The 21,036-nt window shown below is 46.5% G+C and overlaps 1 protein-coding gene across 1 annotated transcript in view; it reads right to left on the bottom strand.

The window, feature by feature from the left end:
• jag2b (jagged canonical Notch ligand 2b) overlaps positions 1 to 21,036 on the bottom strand; it is a 238,112-nt gene that overhangs the window by 147,328 nt on the left and 69,748 nt on the right. Inside the window, exon 3 of the mRNA XM_070879688.1 lies at positions 15,479 to 15,530. Coding sequence (XP_070735789.1) covers positions 15,479 to 15,530 — 52 coding nt within the window. The remainder of the gene's footprint in view (positions 1 to 15,478; positions 15,531 to 21,036) is intronic.

Below are 21,036 nucleotides of genomic sequence, written 5' to 3'. Positions count from 1 at the left end.
CTCGGGGGAATGTTTGCTAGTGCTGTTGGGGAGGAGTTAACTAATATGGCAGGGGGATGGGAATCAATGCAGGGAGACAGAGGGAAACAAAATGGAGACAAAAGCAAAAGACAGCAAGGAGATGAGTAAAAGTGGAGGGTAGAGAAACCCAAGGCAAAAAACAAAAAGGGTCAATGTACAGCAAAATTCTAAAGGGTCAAAGTGTAATAAAAAGGCAAGCCTGAAAGCTCGGTGCCTCAATGCAAGGAGTATTCGGAACCCAGGAGAGGGCTCTGAGCTAGTTAGAGTGGGTGAGAGCTCAGATAAACAGGACCCCAAGAAAGAATGCAAAAGGCAACAGAGCAGAGTAGCACTGGGGTAAGTGTAAACCACAAGGTGATAGGAAGCGACAATATGTATGAATATAAAGGGGCTGCAGGAGGGGTCAAAACTAAAAATCATGGTTTAAAAACTAGTATTAAAACACCCTACCTAAATGCACGCAGCATTCGAAATAAAATAAATGAGTTGACGGCACAAATCATTACAAATGGGTTTGATTTGGTGGCCATTACAGAAACGAGGTTGCAGGGTGGCCAAGACTGGGAATTAAACATACAGGGGTATCTGACAATTCGGAAGGATAGACAAGAAGGGAAAGGAGGTGGGGTAGCTCTGTTAATAAAGGATGATATCAGGGCAGTTGTGAGACGATATTGGCTCTAATGAACAAAATGTTGAATCATTGTGGGTGGAGATTAGAGATAGTAAGGGGAAAAAGTCACTGGAGGGCGTAGTTTATAGACCCCCAAATAATAACTTCACGGTGGGGCGGACAATAATCAAGGGAATAATAGAGGCATGTGAAAAAGGAACGGCAGTAATCATGGGGGATTTTAACCTACATATCGAGTGGTCAAACCAAATTGCACGGGGTAGCCTGGAGGAGGAATTCATAGAATGAATACGGGACTGTTTCTTAGAACAGTATGTTACAGAACCTACAAGACAGCAAGCTATCTTAGATCTGGTCCTGTGCAATGAGACAGGAATAATAAACGATCTCCTAGTAAAAGATCCTCTCGGAATGAGTGATCACAGTATGGTTGAATTTGTAATACAGATTGAGGGTGAGGAAGTAGTGTCTCAAACGAGCATACTATGCTTAAACAAAGGGGACTACAGTGGGATGAGGGCAGAGTTGGCTAAAGTAGACTGGGAACACAGACTAAACGGTGGCACAATTGAGGAACAGTGGAGGACTTTTAAGGAGCTCTTCCATAGTGCTCAACAAAAATATATTCCAGTGAAAAAGGGCGGTAAGAGAAGGGATAACCAGCCGTGGATAACCAAGGAAATTAAAAACCAATGCGTAAAAGGTGGCCAAGGTTAGTGAGAAACGAGAAGATTGGGAAAATTTTAAACGACAGCAAAGAATGACTAAGAAAGCAATAAAGGAAAGGAAAGATAGATTACGAAAGTAAACTTGCGCAAAACATAAATAGATAGTAAAAGCTCTTACCGATATATAAAACGGAAAAGAGTGACTAAAGTAAACGTTGGTCCCTTAGAAGATGAGAAGGGGGATTTAATAATGGGAAATGTGGAAATGGCCGAGACCTTAAACAATTATTTTGCTTCGGTCTTCACAGTGGAAGACACAAAAACCATGCCAAAAATTGCTGGTCACGGGAATGTGGGAAGGGAGGACTTTGAGATAATCACTATCACTAGTGGGGTAGTGCTGGACAGGCTAATGGATCTCAAGGTAGACAAGTCCCCTAGTCCTGATGAAATGCATCCCAGGGTATTAAAATGAGATGGCAGAAGTTATAGCAGATGCATTCGTTATAAACTACCAAAATTCTCTTGCCTCTGGGGAGGTACCAGTGGATTGGAAAGCAGCTAATGTAATGCCTCTGTTTAAAAAAAGGGGGCAGACAAAAGGCAGGTAACTATAGGCTAGTTAATTTAACATCTGTAGTGGGGAAAATGCTTGAAGCTATCATTAAGGAAGAAATAGCAGGACATCTAGATAGGAATAATGCAATCAAGCAGATGCAACATGGATTCATGAAGGGGAAATCATGTTTGACTAATTTACTGGAATTCTTTGAGGATATAACGAGCATGGTGGATAGAGGTGTACCGATGGATGTGGTGTATTTAGATTTCCAAAAGGCATTCGATAAGGTGCCACACAAAAGGTTACTGCAGAAGATAAAGGTACGCGGAGTCAGAGGAAATGTATTAGCATGGATCGAGAATTGGCTGGCTAACAGAAAGCAGCGAGTCGGGATAAATGGGTCCTTTTCGGATTCGAAATCGGTGGTTAGTAGTGTGCCACAGGGATCGGTGCTGGGACCACAACTGTTTACAATATGCATAGATGACCTGGAAGAGGGAACGGAGTGTAGTGTAACAAAATTTGCAGATGACACAAAGATTAGTGGGAAAGCAGGTTGTGTAGAGGACACAGAGAGGCTGCAAAGAGATTTAGATAGGTTAAGCGAATGGGCTAAGGTTTGGCAGATGGAATACAATGTCGGAAAATGTGAGGTCGTCCACCTTGGGAAAAAAAAAAACAGTAAAAGGGATTATTATTTGAATGGGGAGAAATTACAACATGCTGCGGTGCAGAGGGACCTGGGGGTTCTTGTGCATGAATCCCAAAAAGTTAGTTTGCAGGTGCAGCAGGTAATCAGGAAGGCGAATGGAATGTTGACCTTCATTGCGAGAGGGATGGAGTACAAAAGCAGGGAGGTCCTGCTGCAACTGTATAGGGTATTGGTGAGGCCGTACCTGGAGTACTGCGTGCAGTTTTTGTCACCTTACTTAAGTAAGGATATATTGGCTTTGGAGGGGGTACAGAGACGATTCACTAGGCTGATACTGGAGATGAGGGGGTTACCTTATGATGATAGATTGAGTAGACTGGGTCTTTACTCGTTGGAGTTCAGAAGGATGAGGGGTGATCTTATAGAAACATTTAAAATAATGAAAGGGACAGACAAGATAGAGGCAGAGAGGTTGTTTCCACTGGTCGGGGAGACTAGAACTAGGGGGCACAGCCTCAAAATACGAGGGAGCCAATTTAAAACCGAGTTGAGAAGGAATTTCTTCTCCCAGAGGGTTGTGAATCTGTGGAATTCTCTGCCCAAGGAAGCAGTTGAGGCTAGCTCATTGAATGTATTCAAGTCACAGATAGATAGATTTTTAACCAATAAGGGAATTACGGGTTACGGGGAGCGGGCGGGTAAGTGGAGCTGAGTCCACGGCCAGATCAGCCATGATCTTGTTGAATGGCGGAGCAGGCAAGGGGCGAGATGGCCTACTCCTGTCCCTAATTCTTATGTTCTTAGGTTCTTAAGAGAGTGGAGCGGAGCACTAAGGGAAGCGTTCCACATCTCTCGGGGCGCTAGGCCGGGTAAGTAACTGAATACCCCGTCCTAAAAACCGGCTCCGTAGTGCTCCAAGAGAGGCCTCCCTGCAACAAATAGAATCGGAACAAAAAACATTTCCTACACTTTACTCACCCCAAATAAAGTTCACTCACACTTACCTCATGAGGTCATTCCTTCCCTTAGTGCCCCGGGACAGCTCTGTATGCCAGCTTTCTCTGACGGTGTCACTATGGGACGCAAACCAAATGTTGTAGCAGTATCGATACCGATGGTGTTGCACACCGGCGCTACGATCCCAGGCAATACTTCCTCAGCGCCGCCAGTACCGGCACACCGAATTTGCCGAGCAACACGAATGCCGGTGCTCGTGGCTCCAAACCCTTTAGTGTCCCTGGCGATGGGCACTCTCCAACCAAATTTCTAGCCCAGGAGAGTTTGAATTTTTAAAAGCCTAGCCAGTCACAACAGGAACCAGTCTCTCCATGCATGACCGATAGGGTCAAGTGTCAAGTTACTTGCTCAAACTTATCAATGTTTAAAAACGTAATTGGCTTCCGCCTATGTAAGATACGGTGGTGAAAGGTTTACCAGGTGAAAAGGCAGACTCCCAACTGGGACACCTGCCATCCGCAGACAGGATTACAACACAGTGGCTGACTCACGGGGTGAAAGTTGGTCTCAGACTTGAGGTATGTAGCCAGCAGGGTCTGAAGAGACAACCAAACCTCAAGCTTCCTATAAACCTCTGCTCAGACTCCCTCCGACTGCTTGCGGCACAATTGGGTATTAAAGGGAACGAGCACATCCGGCAATGAGTCGACCGCATTATGTCCAAATCTGGAGTGGATTTAGTCAGAGAGTTCGATGTAACCCGCAGCAGAATAGCTCAGCTGCTTTCTATGAGCAGAGAGAGCAGTCTAGTGTCTGAAGTCTCGGTGTGTGTGCGTGCGCATGTGTTGGGCTGCAATGGGTGTGGGGCAAAGAGACCAATTTACCAGGCTGCCCACTTTCTCTTCCCCCGTCACCAGCTCATTTCTCCCTTTTTCTTCACCTGCAGACACGATGTTTTTAGTATAAAAAGCATTAATATTTGAATCGGGAAACCGTTAGCGTGCTGTTCCACCCCAATTTGAACATTTCCAAAGTGGCGGATGAAAAAGGGGGCGAATTAGCGACTGGCAGCCGCTAACCTCTGCTGCCAGGGGCCGCAGCAAACATCCGCCCCGCTCCCTTCCTCGGGGTGGGTCTCTGTGCCGAGGGACTCGGCCAAGTCAGCGCATTTATGCTTGAAGCTCACAATCAGAGTGGGGTATTCACGCGATGCCTGGGCCAATTCGTGTTGGTTAATATTAACCAGAGGCGATGTACGCTGTCCGAGCCTCAGGTCTCTGTCCAGGAAGAGCAACCTTTGTGCACCTCTCGTCAGATTCGAATTCTGTTGAACTCCACTGTGTAGCGTGGAGACCTGACTGCTTAATCAGAGTGTAAGCACAATTTATATAGCGCCTTTCACGTCGAGAACTAGGGGGCACAGTCTCAAGATAAAGGGTAGGGCATTTAAAGAAAAAGACGTGGATTCATATAACGCCTTTCACGACGACATAAGAACATAACATAAGAAATGTTCCTCGGGCCTGCTTCGCCATTCAATAAGATCATTGCTGATCTGATCCTGGCCTGAACTCCACTTCCCTGCCCCTCTCCCCATAACCCTCGACTCCCTTATCGCTCAAAAATCAGTCTATCTCCACCTTAAATATATTCAAAAACCCAGCCTCCACAGCTCTGAGGCAGAGAATTCCAAAAATTTACAACCCTCAGAAGAAATTCCTCCTCATTTCAGTCTTAAATAGGTGACCCCTTATTCTGAATCTATGCCCCTAGTTCCAGATTCCCTCATGAGGGGAAACATCCTCTCTGCATCTACTCTTTCAAGATCCCTCAGTATCTAGATCACCTCTCATTCTTCTAAACTCCAATGCGTATAGGCCCAACCTGCTCAATCTTTCCTCATATGCCAACCCCTTCATCTCCGGAATCAACCTCGTGAACCTTCTCTGAACTGCCCCAATGCAAGTATATCCTTCCTCAAATACGGAGACCAAAACTGTACGCAGAACTCCAGGTGTGGCCTTACCAATACCCTGTACAGTTGTAGCAGGACTTCCCTGCTTTTATACTCCATCCCCCTTGCAATAAAGGCCAACATTCCATTTGCCTTCCTGATCACTTGCTGTACCTGCATACTAACGTCGTGTTTCATGCACAAGGACCCCCAAGGTCCCTCTGTATCGCAGCATTTTGTAATCTCTCCCATAGAAACATAGAAAATAGGTACAGGAGTAGGTTATTTGGCCCTTCGAGCCTGCACTGCCATTCAATGAGTTCATGGCTGAACATTCAACTTCAGTACCCCATTCCTGCTTTCTCGCCATACCCCTTGATCCCCCTAGTAGAAAGGATTACATTCAACTCTTTTTTGAATATATTTAGTGAATTGGCCTCAACAACTTTCTGTGGTAGAGAATTCCACAGGTTCACCACTCTCTGGGTGAAGAAGTTTCTCCTCATCTCGGTCCTAAATGGCTTACCCCTTATCCTTAGATTGTGACCCCTGGTTCTGGACTTCCCCAACATTGGAAACATTCTTCCTGCATCTACCCTGTCTAAACCCGTCAGAATTTTAAATCGTAATTTGTTTTTTAATTTTTCCTATCAAAGTGGATAATCTCACATTTTCCCACATTATACTCCATCTGCCAAATTTTTACTCACTCACTTAGCTTGTCTATATCCCTTTTTAGATTCTTTGTGACCTCCTCAAAACTTGCTTTCCCATCTATCTTTGTATCAGCAGCAAATTTGGCTACATTACACTCGGTCCCTTATAGATTGTAAATAGTTGAGGCCCCAGCACTGATCCCTGTGGCACCTCACTAGTTGCAGTTTGCCAACCTGAAAATGACCCAGTTATCTCGACTCTGTTATCCCAACCACCAGACATCCCAAAGTGCTGTACAACTAATGAAGTACTTTTTGAAGTGGAGTCACTGTTGCAATGTAAGAAACACAGCAGTCAATTTGCGCACAGCATGCTGCCACAAAATGACAACATTTCCCACATTACAACAGTGATTACACTTTGTACTTCATTGGCTGTAAAGCGCTTTGAGACATCCGGTGGTCATGAAAGGCGCTATATAATTCCAAGTCTTTCAATGACCAGATAGTCTGTTTTAGTGATGTCGACTGAAAGTTAAATCTTGGCCAGGACACCAGGGAGAACTCCCTTACTCTTCTTCGAAATAGTGCCGTGGGATCTTTTACATCCACCTGAGCGCGCAGACGGGGCCTCAGTTTAATGTCTCATCTGAAAGATGGCACCTCCGGCAGTGTAGCGCTCCCTCAGTGTTGGAGGGTCAGCCTAGATAATGTGCTTAAGTCTCTGGAGTGGGACTTGAGCCCACAACCTTCTGACTCAGTGGCGAGAGTGCTACCCACTGAGCCACAGCGGACATTTTTTGTTAATTAATTCTCAGGATGTGGGCATTGCTGGTATTTACTGCCCTTCCTTAGTCGTCCCGAGGTGGTGATGCTTCTTTAACCACTGCTAGAGGTTTGGATACGACCAAGGAGCTTACTGGGCCATTTCAGAGGGCAGTTAAGGAGTAAACTTCATTGATGTGGGTCTGGAACCACATAGGCCCAGACAGGGCAAGGACAGCTGGTTTCCTTCTCTAAAAAGGACCAGTTGTTAACGACAATCCGATAATCTCATGGTCACTTTTACCGATGCCAACTTTTTATTTACTGATTTTTCAACCGAGTTCAAATTCTTAAACTGCCATGGTAAGAGTTGAACTCCCATTGTCTGGATTATTAGTCCTGTAACATAACCATTGAACTACCCCAATTGTCTACTTCCCACATTACAACAGTGACTACACTCTAAAAGTAGTTCATTGGCTGTAAAGCGCTTCGATACGTCCGCTGGTCGTGAAAGGCACTATCGAAATTCAAGACTTTCTTTATAAACCTTTTTTTGGTGAAGTGTGTTGCAGTTGGGTCGTGCAAGTAAAGGAGGAGGAACATGGTGCTTTCCATGGGCTGCACTGCTGCGTGATTAAACACCTTGGCTACACCGCATTCAGTGCTCAACTACAATGGACGTGGGCGAAAGTGCAGCGAATGAGGGTTCGGGGCCCAGAAGAGGCGAGGGCCCAGGGGCAGCCCACACTGCGATGTGTGTGCGCACTAGATCCGTGCAGCAGAGCAGGTCTCCAGTGGTCCTGGTTAACCCTTGCCACTGGACCAAGACCTCGCTCTGTCAAGCCCGTGTGGTGGCTGGTGTGCAACGGTCACCCCACGTTAAAAAAATCCACGCACAGGCATCTTCCACACTTCAACTGGAGTTCAGGACTGGAACATCGGGTCCTTATTGAAACATGTGTGAACTCTTGTGGAAGCAAGTCATCCTTGTTCGAGGGACCGCTTGTGATATGACAATGGCTACACCACTTCAAATGGGAGGGAGCAGAGGAGAGGGGGAGGAACTGACATCCCTGTCCCAGTCACACAAAATGAAAGGTGAAAATCCTTCAGAAAGACATGCTGTGCTATCCAGTTCATGAGTGCTGCTCAGGACCTGCCTTGCAAGAACCAAAGGGAGGGAAGGCAAAGAAGGTGTATTCAGGTTAATCACTGAATAGAATTCAAATCGGGTGAGTCAGTCCTGCTAAATGATTGGTCACCAGTTGTGAGGATTACTTCATTAGTTGAACATTTAGCCCACCTGCCACTTAGTTATTTAAAACCTGGCTCCGACTTCATCCAGGGCCGCACACATGCCTAGCTAGCCCTCCACCCCCCCCACTCCTTTCTCAGTACGCTACCGTCTTATATTTCACCATGAACACTGGATGAATTATACAGCACGCCAGGTTTCCCCTCCCATTGCAGTCAATGGAGGGATGTACCATCCCCCAAGGAGGCAAGGCCAAGAGGCAACGTCAGGTGAAGCGGGATGTGAGGAGAAAATCATACTCGGAACCAAGGCACAATCCAGTTATTATTTCAATGTTACACATCCTAACCGTATTTATCTTCTTTCCTTGTCCCTTTCATTATGATAGCAGCACCTCCAATGTTCGGGGAATATAATGACCTGTGCCATGACAAATTTACATAAGAAACATGGACATAGGGATTTATAATGCAAACAGTTATGGGGAAGCATGAGCAGGTGCAAGATTGAGTAGAATGGGCCGATACTCTCTGGAGTTTAGAAGAATGAGAGGTGTACTCATTGAAACATACAAGATTCTGAGGTGGATTGACAGGGTAGATGCGGAGAGGTTGTTTCCTCCGGCCGGAGTGTCTGGAACCAGGGGGCAGTCTCAAGATAAAAGGTAGGCCATTGAAAGAAAGACTTGGATTTATATAGCGCCTTTCATGACCACGGGACGTCTCAAAGCGCTTTACAGCCAATGAAGTACTTTTGGAGTGTAGTCACTGTTGTAAGGTCGGAAACACAGCAGCCAATTTGCACACAGCAAGCTCCCACAAACACCAATGATAATGATCAGAGAACCTGTTTTTTTTTTTATATGTTGATTGAGGGATAAATATTGGCTAGGACACCAGGGATAACGCCCGGTTCTTCTTCAAAATAGTGCCATGGATCTTTTGCAGCCACAGGAGAGCGCAGATGGGGACTTGTTTAAAGGCCTCATCTGAAAGACAGCACCTCAGACAATGCAGCCCTCCCTTAGCAATGCACTAGAGTGTCAGCCTAAAGTGGGACTTGAACCCACAACCTTCTGACTCAGAGGTGAGAGTGCTGCCCACTGAGCCACAGCTGATCACCAAGACTAACAGGAGGAATTTCTTCACTCAAAGGGTTGTGAAGCTTTGCAATTTTCTACCCCAAAGTGCTGTGGATGTTCAGTCGTCGAGTATATTCAGGCAGATAGATTTAGAAAGGGTATGGGGAGAGGGCAGGAAAGTGGAGCTGAGGTCAAAGATCAGCCATGATTTTATTGAATGGCCTTCGACTGCCTAAGGAAGAGAGTGTCGAACATCAGGCTCCCAAATCTGCCTCCAAGCTCATGGTCTACAGGGCTGTAGTAATACCCGCCCTCCTGTATGGCTCAGAGACATGGACAATATACAGTAGACACCTCAAATCGCTGGAGAAATACCACCTGCGTTATCTCCGCAAGATCCTGCAAATCCCCTGGGAGGACAGGCGCACCAATGTCAGTGTCCTCACTCAGGCCAACATCCCCAGCATCGAAGCACTGACCACAATCGCCCAGCACTGTTGGGTGGGCCACATTGTTCGCATGCCTGACACAGGACTCCCAAAGCAAGCACTCTACTCGGAACTCCTACACGGCAAGCGAGCCCCAGGTGGGCAGAGGAAATGTTTCAAGGACACCCTCAGCCTCCTTGATAAACTGCAACATCCCCACCGACACCTGGGAATCCCTGGCCAGAGACCGCCCGAAGTGGAGGAAGAGCATCAGAGAGGGCGCTGAGCACCTCAAGTCTCGTCACCGAGAGCATGCAGAAAGCAAGCGCAAACAGCGGAAGGAGCGTGCGGCAAACCAGTCCCATCCACTCTTTCCCTCAACCACTGACTGTCCTACCTGTGAGACAGACAGTAATTCCTGTATTGGACTGTTCAGTCACCTGAGAACTCACCTTTATAGAGTGGAAGCAAGTCTTCCTCGATTTTGAGGGACTGCCTATGATGATGATGAATGGCGGAGCAGGCTCGAGGGGCCGTATGGCTGACTCCTAATTATTTTCTTATGTTAGGTTTTATTATAGATAGATGAAGTGGAACAACATTACTTATTTCCTGAGAGGGAGGTTAATGCTGGGATGTGAAACGTTTTCTCCAATACTTCTGCTCATTCTTGGCACAAAGCACTAACCAGGTCAAGGATTCCGTCACCAGTTAAATGTCTTCCACATACACTCCTCAAAATATCACTGCAGCGATGTGGCATTTACAATTCCCACAGGCATTCATGAAACTGCTTGGGGTGATTTAGTGGTAAACAGTTCCATGGGGAACACAAGGAACTGGCTTCAGACATTGCGAGATGATCTTCAACCCATCATCCTGCGTGAGTTTTGTAGAGGTGGAAGTACTGTAATGCCACTAGGCTTAATGTAGTGGCATCAACACCTTAATCATAGATCATAGAATCTTACAGCCCAGAAGGCCATTGGGTCCATCATGCCTGTGCCCGCTCTGTGAAAGAGCTACCCAATTAGTCTCACTCCCCTGCTCTTTCCCCATAACCCTGAAAATATCTCCTTTTCAAGTATATATCCAATTCCCTTTTGCAAGTTACTACTGAATCTGTTTCCACCACCCTTTCAGGCAGTGCATTCCAGACCACTCACTGGTCTTTTCATCTTCCCTCTGCATCTTTTGCCAGTTATCTTCACTCTGTTTTCACTGGTTATCGACCCACCCACCAGTGAAAACAGTTCCCCCCACCCCCTCTACTCGATCAAAACCCTTCATAATTTTGAACACCTATTAAATCTCCCCCATAACCTTCTATGCTCTAAAGAGATTAATCTCAGCTTCTCCAGTCCCTCCACATAGCCAAAGTCCGTCATCCCTGGTATAACTCTGGTAAACCACCTCTGCACCCTCTCCAACGCATCCTTCCTATAGTGTTACATCCAGAATAGGACACAACGCTCCAGCTGATACCTAACCTGCGATTTAGAAAGATTATTTTCCACCAATTTTTTAATTTTTGTAACAGCGGTTATTTTTAAAATCCAGTATAGGTACACACACTATATAGAATATATCTGCCACGTTAACAGATTTTTTTTTTGGGGGGGGAGGGAGAAATCACGTGGAAGCCTGTTTAATATTGCGTGATGTGCTTTCTATGGAATCTTAATCCATCCCTCAAAGTGCTCCCCTCACAATACTTAATCATTACTTCGCGCCAGAGTTATAGTGCAAAATACTCCAGACACAACCCAAGTTTGAAAGGACAGACATCTATAATTGGACTACCAAGTCCTTTTCACACTTCATTTAGACTTAGAACATATTTATTTTTTAATTAAAAAAACACACAACCATCATTTACATTTAGCATTGCCAGGGGGATTTAAAACAGAGTGTCACTGGGCCATCTGGGCTTCTTGGAACCCAATTCTTTTGCTAAAGCTTTAGATTCAACAACTTGTATTTATATAGCATCTTTAATGTAGCAAAACGTCCAAAAGCGCTTCACAGGAGTGTTAACAAAATGTGACACCGAGCCAAATAAGGAGGTATTAGGACAGGTGACGTAGAAACATAGAAAATAGGTGCAGGAGCAGGCCATTCGGCCCTTCGAGCCTGCACCACCATTCAATATGATCATGGCTGATCATTCACCTCAGTACCCCTTTCCTGCTTTCTCTCCATGCCCCTTGATCCCTTAAGCCATAAGGGCCATATCTAACTCCCTCTTGAATATATCTAACGAACTGGCCCCAACAACTTTCAGTGGTAAAGAATTCCACAGGTTCACAATTCTCTGAGTGAAGAAGTTTCTCCTCATCTCGGTCCTCAATGGCTTGCCCCTTATCCTTAGACTGTGTCCCCTGGTTCTGGACTTCCCCAACATCGGGAACATTCTTCCTGCCTCTAATCTGTCCAATCCCATCAGAATTTTATATGTTTCTATGAGATCCCCTCTCATTCTTCTAAACTCCAGTGAATACAGGCTCAGTCGATCCAGTCTTTCCTCATATGTCAGTCCTGCCATCCCGGGAATCAGTCTGGTGAACTTTCGCTGCACTCTCTCAATAGCAAGAACGTCCTTCCTCAGATTAGGAGACCAAAACTGAACACAATATTCCAAGCTTGGCCAAAGAGGTAGGTTTTAAGGAGAGTCTTAAAGGAGGAAAGGAGAGGTAGAGAGGCGGAGAGGTTTAGGGAGGGAGTTCCAGAGCTTGGGGCCCAGGCAACTGAAGGCACGGCCACCAATGGTGGAGCGATTAAAATCAGGGATGCTTAAAGAGTCCAGAATTAGAGGAGCACAGATATCTCGGGGGGGTTGTGGGGCTTGAGGAGATTACAGGAGATAGGGAGGGGGCGAGGCCATGGAGGGATTTGAAAACAAGGCTGTGAATTTTTAAACCGGGGCGCTGCCGGACCGGGAGCCAATGTAGATCAGACCCATTACAAACCTGCAGCTCAAGGCCTATATACAATCAATTAGTAGCAATGCAAGAGACAACACGCTGCCTCAATCTGATTGCCGCCCACTCAAGACCCCTTACTAGAAAACTCTTTAAAAGACTCCAATTCGCAGCAGTGACTACCTGTGTCTGAAAGAAAGATAGTCTTCATCAATGGGTCAAGGGTCATCTGAAGCATCTGAAGAATTACAACCTTGTAATGCAGTGGCATGCCTCGATTATTCGAAGCGTATTAACCTTGGGCAGGTATCACGTTCAGTGATCTCTTGACCTCAATGACAGCATCTCCTTTACTTTCAGTGCAGCAATTACCAAGACATCCTTTGAGATGATGACATGCAGTTTATTATAAATGAATCAGTTTCCATAGAAGCAGAGATGTTACTACCCGACACAGTTCAGACACTTGCTCCTCCCAAGCCCAAAAAACAAAGAAAGTCATTTTCTATGGCACCTTTACTGACCTCAGGGCATTCCAAAGCAATTTACAGCCAATCAAGTACTTTGAGTGTAGTCACTGTTGTAATCATAGAATGGTTACAGCACAGGAGGCCGCCATTCGGCCCGTGCCGGCTCTCTACAAGAGCACCTCAGCCAGTCCCACTCCCCCGTCCTTTCCCCGTAGCCCTGCAAATTCTTCTCCTTCAGTTACTTATCCAACTCCCTTTTGAAAGCCACGATTGAGTCTGCCTCCATCACCCTCTCAGGCCGTGATTTCCAGAACCTAACCACTCGCTGCGTAAAAAAGTTTTTCCTTATGTCGCCTTTGGTTCTTCTGCCAATCGCCTTAAATCTGTGTCCTCTGGTTCTCGACACTTCCACCAATGGGAACAGCTTCTCTCTATCTACTCTCTCCAGACCGCTCATGATTTTGAACACCTCGATCAAATCTCCTCTCAACCTTCTCTGCTCCAAGGAGAACAATCCCAGCTTCTCCAGTCTATCCACGTAACGGAAGTCCCTCATCCCTGGAACCATTCTCGTAAATCTTTTCTGCACCCTCTCCAAGGCCTTCACATCCTTCCTATAGTGCGGTGCCCAGAATTGGACACCATACTCCAGTTGAGGCCGAACCCGTGTTTTATAAAAGGTTCATCATAACTTCCTTGCTTTTGTACTCTATGCCTCTATTTATGAAGCACAGGAGCACGTATGCTTTTTTTTTTTAAATCGCTTTCTCAGGGCAGGTACAGCATGGGCTAGATACAGAGTAAAGCTCCCCCTACAATGTCCCATCAAACATTCCCAGGGCAGATACAGCACGGGTTAGATACAGAGTAAAGCTCCCTCTACACTGTCCCATCAAACACACCCAGGGCAGGTACAGCACGGGTTAACTTGGCCCTCGACCGTGTCCGTTCTATTTCCCGCACCTCTGCTCTCACCCCTTCCCCTCAGAACCTCGACAGGATTCCCCTTGCCCTAACCTTTCACCCTACCAGCCTCCACGTTCAACGGATCATCCTCAGCCTTTTCCACCACCTCCAGCGTGATCCCACCACCAATCACATCTTCCCCTCCCCTCCCCTCTCAGCATTCCGAAGGGACCGCTCCCTCCGTGACACCCTGGTCCATTCTGCAGTCACCCCTAGCAACCCTTCCCCTTCCCATGGCACCTTCCCGTGCAAGCACAGGAGATGCAACACCTGCCCTTTTACCTCCTCCCTTCCCACTGTCCAGGGCCCCAGATACTCCTTCCAGGTGACAGCGATTTACTTGTACTTCTTTCAATGTAGTATACTGTATTCGCTGCCCACGGTGTGGTCTCCTCTACATTGGGGAGACTAAGCGTAGATTGGGTGACCGCTTTGCGGAACACCTCCGTTCAGTCCGTAAGTGTGACCCTGAGCTTCCGGTCACCTGTCACTTTAATTCTCCATTCCACTCCCACTCTGACCTCTCCGCTCTCGGCCTCCTGCACTGTTCCAACGAAGCTCAACGCAAGCTCGAGGAACAGCACCTCATCTTTCGTTTAGGCACTTTACAGCCTTCTGGACTCAACATCGAGCAACAATTTCAGACCATAATCTCCGCCCATTTTTGGCTCCCTTGCCTCCTTTTTATAAACCCCGCCCCCCCCCCCCCCAACCCGATCTTGTATTTTTTTTCTCCGTTTCCCATGGCAACTGGTAATTATTCCGCCATTCACACCCTATCAAGACTCATCTTTTTCTAACCTGCCATTACCATCTCAATTTGGCCCAACATCCCTTTATGTCTCTCTAATCTCTCCTACCTTCCACCCTATCACAGACCTTCCCTTTTGTTCTTTCCTCCCCTCCCCCTTTCAATGCTCCTTAAGAATCTGTTCATTTCAAACATTCGCCAGGTCTGAGGAAGGGTCATCGACCTGAAACGTTAACTCTTTTTTCTGCCTGACCCGCTGAGATTTCCAGCATTTTCTTTTTATTTCAGATGCAGCACAGGTTAGATTGAGTAAAGCTCCCATCAAACACGTTCAAGGTTAGATAGAATTGTAAGTTGGGCGAGGTATCAGTTTTGCATGAAATCCCTGCGACTGGCAGATGTTTGAGAAGAAACGAGGAAAGGAAAAAAAAAAAAAATGTGAGGTGGGTGGGGAGAATTACATTTTTGTCTTAAACGTGAAATTTAAATTGTCAAATATGTGCACAAGTAGTCAACGTGAAACATTCCAGGAATTAGCACTTCCCACTGATTGCATGTCTGGGCTCCTCAGACTTCACTGGCGCCTCCCCTGCCAGTTCGAATCTACCCATGGCAAATACACGGTACACCTTCCCAAAATCTGTCAATGCAACACTGAATATATGCGGACTTTAAAAGGCATGAGCCCAGGCAAGTTGCAGAAATACCTGCGAAGAGTAGGTGATGGTACTCACCAGCTGTTGCATTGTCCTGATCCCACGCTTCCACTATTAATGTGTATGACCTCTGGGAAGAAAAGAAAACGGATTAGATATTAACTGTAGACTGAAACCATGGCAACACTTGAACTCATGGCCAACTTCGACTCGTCCCAACATCCCATGGATTATCTGAAGAAGTTGTCCCAGTGTCCTGTCCAAGGCTTAGCCCTCAGTCAACTCTTACTTTTTTATATAAAACAGCCAGTTTGGTTTTTGCCACATTAATGTTTGGGGGGGAGCTTGCGGAAACAAATTTCATAGGCCTGAATCCAATAACGCTGTTTGCACAACTCACTGTAATTCTGGTTTGATGTAAACCACGTAATTGAAAAATAAGCATGCTGCCCCGTTTCCTACATTACAACAGGAACTACACTTCAAAAAGTACATCATTGGCTGTAATCGTCAGGAAGTGGTGAAAGGCGCTATATAAATGCAAGTCTTTCTCCTCTTGTACCCCATTCAGACAGATGTTTGATGCTCAGAACCCGAAGAATTCTAGATCCAGTTAAGAGGCAGCCTGTATGTTTACGAAGGACGTCTAGTCACATGGATCTTGGTGAAAGCAGGGCAGGCCTTCCCGCTGCCGAGAGTACAGCTCAGCTACCGTAACCCAAGTCAAGGCTGCAGGTCCCACCTCACAGGAACATAGGAATTGCTGGACGAAAATAGACCACGGTCCATCTAGTTCACCACCTACCACCCTGGGAGTCTCACGATACAACGATAGAGTTGTTGACTAATCACAGCCATCAATCTCTATTAATGGGTCTATGACATGGGGAGGAAAACCCCCAGTGGTGCAGAGCTTTGGGAACCGCCCATTTAAAACAGAGATGAGGAGGAATTTCCTCTGAGGGTTGTAAATCTGTGCAATTCGCTGCCTCAGAGAGCTGTGGAAGCTGGGTCAATGAATAAATTTAAGACAGAGATAGGCAGTTTCTTAATCATCACCATCATAGGCAGTCCCTGTCACAGGTGGGACAGATAGTCGTTGAGGGAAGGGGTGGGTGGGACAGGTTTGCCGCACGATGTTTCGGCTGCCTGCGCCTCGAGGTGCTCAGCGCCTTCTCGGATGCACATCCTCCACTTAGGGCAGTCTTTGGCCAGGGACTCCCAGGGGTCAGTGGGGATGTCGCACTTTACCAGGGAAGCTTTGAGGGTGTCCTTGTAACGTTTCCGCTGCCCACCTTTGGCTCGTTTGCAGTGAAGGAGTTCCGAGTAGAACACTTGCTTTGGGAGTCTCGTGTCTGGCATGCGGACTACCCAGCAGAGCTGATCCGAGTGTGGTCAGTGCTTCAATGCTGGGGACGTTAGCCTGAATGAGGATGCTAACGTTGGTGTGTCTGTCCTCCCAGGGGATTTGTAGGATCTTGCAGAGACATCGTTGGTGATATTTCTCCAGCAACTTGGTGTCTACTGTACATAGTCCATGTCTCTGAGCCATACAGGAGGGCAGGTATAGTAATACCTACAGTTTCTTAAACGATAAGGGAATAAGGGGTTATGGGGAGCGGGCAGGGAAGTGGAGCTGAGTTCATGATTGGATCAGCCATGATCGTATTAAATGGCGGAGCAAGCTCGAGGGGCCGTATGGCCGACTCCTGCTTCTTATATTCTTATCCAGAGGTCCAAAGCCTCCTGTTCCTCCCGAGCTCACTACACTGGCCCCACCTCATGTCTCAAAATATTACTTTCTAAAAGAAATCTACCTAATTTGTATTGGAATGAATCGGTAAATATGTTCTCTGCCTGTTCCACGGATTGATTACTCGCTCACTGAAATATTGTTTCCGCAGATTAGTGTTGAATTTAACCCCCTTCCAGCACAGGTCGTGTGCTCTGGTTCTACTGTTCTGGACCATAGTGAGACAGATTGTCAGGGTCGGTATTATCTAGTCCCTTTAGAAACCAAATAATATCAGCTCTCAAACTTCTCTGTTCTGTGAGAACATGCTCAAATTACACAATACCTCCTCACAATCCAATCCCACCATCCCCTCAATCATTCGAGTTACTTTCTTCTGCATCTCCATTCCAGAATTAGAATATATAATCCAGGCTGGAATTCTCTGCCCAAGGAAGCAGTGGAGGCTAGCTCATTGAATGTATTCAAATCACAGATAGATAGATTTTTAACCAATAAGGGAATTAAGGGTTATGGGGAGCGGGTGATTAAGTGGAACTGAGTCCACGGCCAGATCAGCTATGATCTTTTTGAATCGCGGAGCAGGCCTACTCCTGTTCCTAATTCTTATGTTCTTATGTTCCACTGTAACACTGTCAGAGGGCCTTCCTCCAGATGAAGTACTGTGTTGTCTGCCTGTTCCTGTATTTCTGGTGAATGGGGAAGATCCCACGGACACTCAGACGTGGACCATGTACAGTAGACACCTCAAGTTGCTGGAGAAATACCACCGACTATGTCTCCGCAATATCTCACAAATCCCCTGGGAGGACAGACGCACCAACAGTAGCATCCTCGGCCAGGCCAACATCCCCAGCATTGAAGCACTGACCACACTTGATCAGCTCCGCTGGGCAGGCCACATTGTTCGCATGCCTGACACGAGACTCCCAAAGCAAGCGCTCTACTCCGAACTCCTTCACGGCAAACGAGCCAAAGGTGGACACAGGAAACATTACAAGGACATCCTCAAAGCCTCCCTGATAAAGTGCAACATCCCCACTGACACCTGGGAGACCCTGGCCAAAGAACACCCTAAGTGGAGGAAGTGCATCCAGGAGGGCGCTGAGCACCTCGAGTCTCATCCCCGAGAGCATGCAGAAATTAAGCGCAGGCAGCGGAAAGAGCGTGCGACAAACCTGTCTCACCCACCCTTTCCCTCAATGACTATCTGTCCCACCTGTGACAGAGGCTATGGTTCTCGTATTGGACTGTTCAGCCACCTAAGGACTAATTTTAAGAGTGGAAGCAAGTCTTCCTCGATTCAGAGGGACTGCCTATGATGATGTTGATGATGTCAGAGGGGCCTTCCTCCAGATGAGGTATTAAACTGGGGCTCCGTCTTATCTGTCTGGTCCTGTATTTCTGGTGAATGGTGAAGATCCCACGACACTCTTGGAAGAGCAGTGCGATCGGCCGCTGTGCTGAACAATCCTGCCTTAACCAATATCAACACAAAGACAACCAACCAGCCATTCATCATGCTGAGGTTGTATCTGGCCGTGGCAATATTCCAATTAAAGAGTGCTGCCTTCAGTTTTGCTCTCCAGATCACAAAAAGATGCCCAAATATTGGAGGAGTTCTGGAAGAAGCCTACAAGACTAACTCCTGAACTTAGAACAGAACGTTGTGTGGAAAGATTGTGCTCGCTGGGACTTTACTCTGGCAAAAGCAGGAGGATGATCGCAGGCACAATACCATAAGAAATAGGAGGAGTCGGCCATTCGGCCCCTTGAGCCTGCTCCGCCAATCAATATCACGGTTGATCTGATCATTGACTCAGCTCCACTTCCCTGTCCGCTCCCCATAACCCTCGACTCCCTTATCGCTCAAACATCTGTCTATCTCCGCCTTAAATATATTCAATGACCCAGCTGCCATAGCTCTCTGAGGCAGAGAATTCCACAGATTTACAACCAGAAGAAATTCCTCCTCGTCTCAGTTTTGAATGGGCCGCCCCTTATTCTAAGGCTATGTCCCCTAGTTTTAGTTTCCCCCATCAGTGGAAACGTCCTCTCTGCATCCACCCTGTCGAGCCCCCTCATTATCTATGTTTAAAATAAGATCACCTCTCATTCTTCTGAACTCCAATGAGTAGAGACCCAACCTACTCAACCTTTCCCCATAAGTCAACCCCCTCATCTCCGGAATCAACCGAGTGTACCTTCTCTGAATAAAGATCTTGCCAGATTTTCATGAGTATGGAGAATTTGGACCCAAGAAATGGGATTCAAAGATTGGAGGATGCAGCTAAAGGTAAGGATGTCAAAAGAAAATGGGGAGATTTGGGCAACATTAATTTTTGGTAAGAAGTGCCCATGAAGCTGCTGGATTGTCGCAAGAATCGAACTGGTTCACAGGGAAGGAATTCTGCATTCCTCACCTGATCTGACCGACGTGTGACTCCATTCCCACACCAATGTGGCTGACTCTTGACTGCCATCGGAGGACAGTAAGATACTCCATTGCGTCTAACAGAAGGCCCACCACCACCTTCGAGGCACGGAAGGATGGACAGCAAATACCAGTGATGCCCACATCACGAACACTGGTGTTGTTAAATACCTCTCCCTCAGCAAAGAAATTACCTTTAATTTTTTTTTCCATTCATTTTTTATTCTTAGCCGATTTTTTCTCTCCTCATACCCCGACTCTTACTGGAGTACAGTTAGCATGCAGCTTTCAGTTATTGCTCCCAATTATCGAGTCTTCACACAAGCCCAGACTTTTTATACATCAATACCGGCCTCAAGAGAACCCCTTTAAATTCTTCTTGCAGATACTGTCTACTTCTCAATGTTGATCTAAACCAGAGAGTGGGTCCCAACACAGAACCAAACTCCAACTTGAATTTTCTTTTTATTTAAGACCCTGAATGACCAGGGAACAACAACCGATAATGGGGAGGGCTCTCATTTACAGAGATAGTGTAACATTACAACGCACGGGGATTGCTGCAATGCCACAGCACCATCTGTACTCAGACAAGCCCAAACACAATGTGAGCTTGGAGCGGTGCCGCCTCTTCCTACACGTTGTGGTTTGACTTGAAATCACACATAGGATTAACCTGCCCCATTCCACATAGTACCTTCTACCTCTGGATAAGGGCTCCTCAGATTCTCATTTCAAGGCTGAAAATGGCAGAGTTTTGCGAGCTTTTCCTCATTAACTAAGCCCTTTGACGCTAGGGATCAACCTTGTGGCCTTTCGCAGCATCACTTCCCCGACTTGTTCTTTGGTGACCAAAACTGAACGCAGTATTCAATTTGCACAGATAGACACTTGGGAGTAAGATATTATAGCCATTAATGAGACATGGCTGAAAGAAGGGCACGTATGGCAGCTGAACAGTCCTGGTTACAAGGTTTTCAGACGGGATAGAGAAGGGGATAAAAAAAAAAGGAGTGTTGGGGGGGGGGGGGGGGGGGGGAGAAGGGTTGATATGTTAGAGGGGTCATCAAACGAGGCCATTAGAGTTCAATGGAACAAAAAAGGGGCGATCACACTACTGGGAGTGTATGATAGACCCCCAGTCAGAGGGATATAGAAGAACAAATATGTGGACAAATTGCTGCGAAAACTATAGAGCTGTAATAGTGGGCGATTTCAACTACCCTAATATTAACTGGGAAAAAGGTAGTGTGAATAGTTCAGAAGGTGCGGAATTCCTAAAATGCATTCAGGAGAACTTCTTTAGCCAGTACGTAACAAGCCCAACAAGGGAGGGGCAGTTCTGGACTTGGTTTTGGAGAATTAAGAGGGTCAGATGGAGGCCGTATCAGTGAGAGAATTTTGGTGCTAGTGATCATAATTCAGTAAGATTTAGGGTAGTTATGGAAA

The sequence above is a fragment of the Pristiophorus japonicus genome, chromosome 4 (assembly GCF_044704955.1).
Source record: "Pristiophorus japonicus isolate sPriJap1 chromosome 4, sPriJap1.hap1, whole genome shotgun sequence".
Classification (NCBI taxonomy): Eukaryota; Metazoa; Chordata; class Chondrichthyes; family Pristiophoridae; genus Pristiophorus; species Pristiophorus japonicus.
This window is presented reverse-complemented; position numbering and strand designations above follow the sequence as displayed.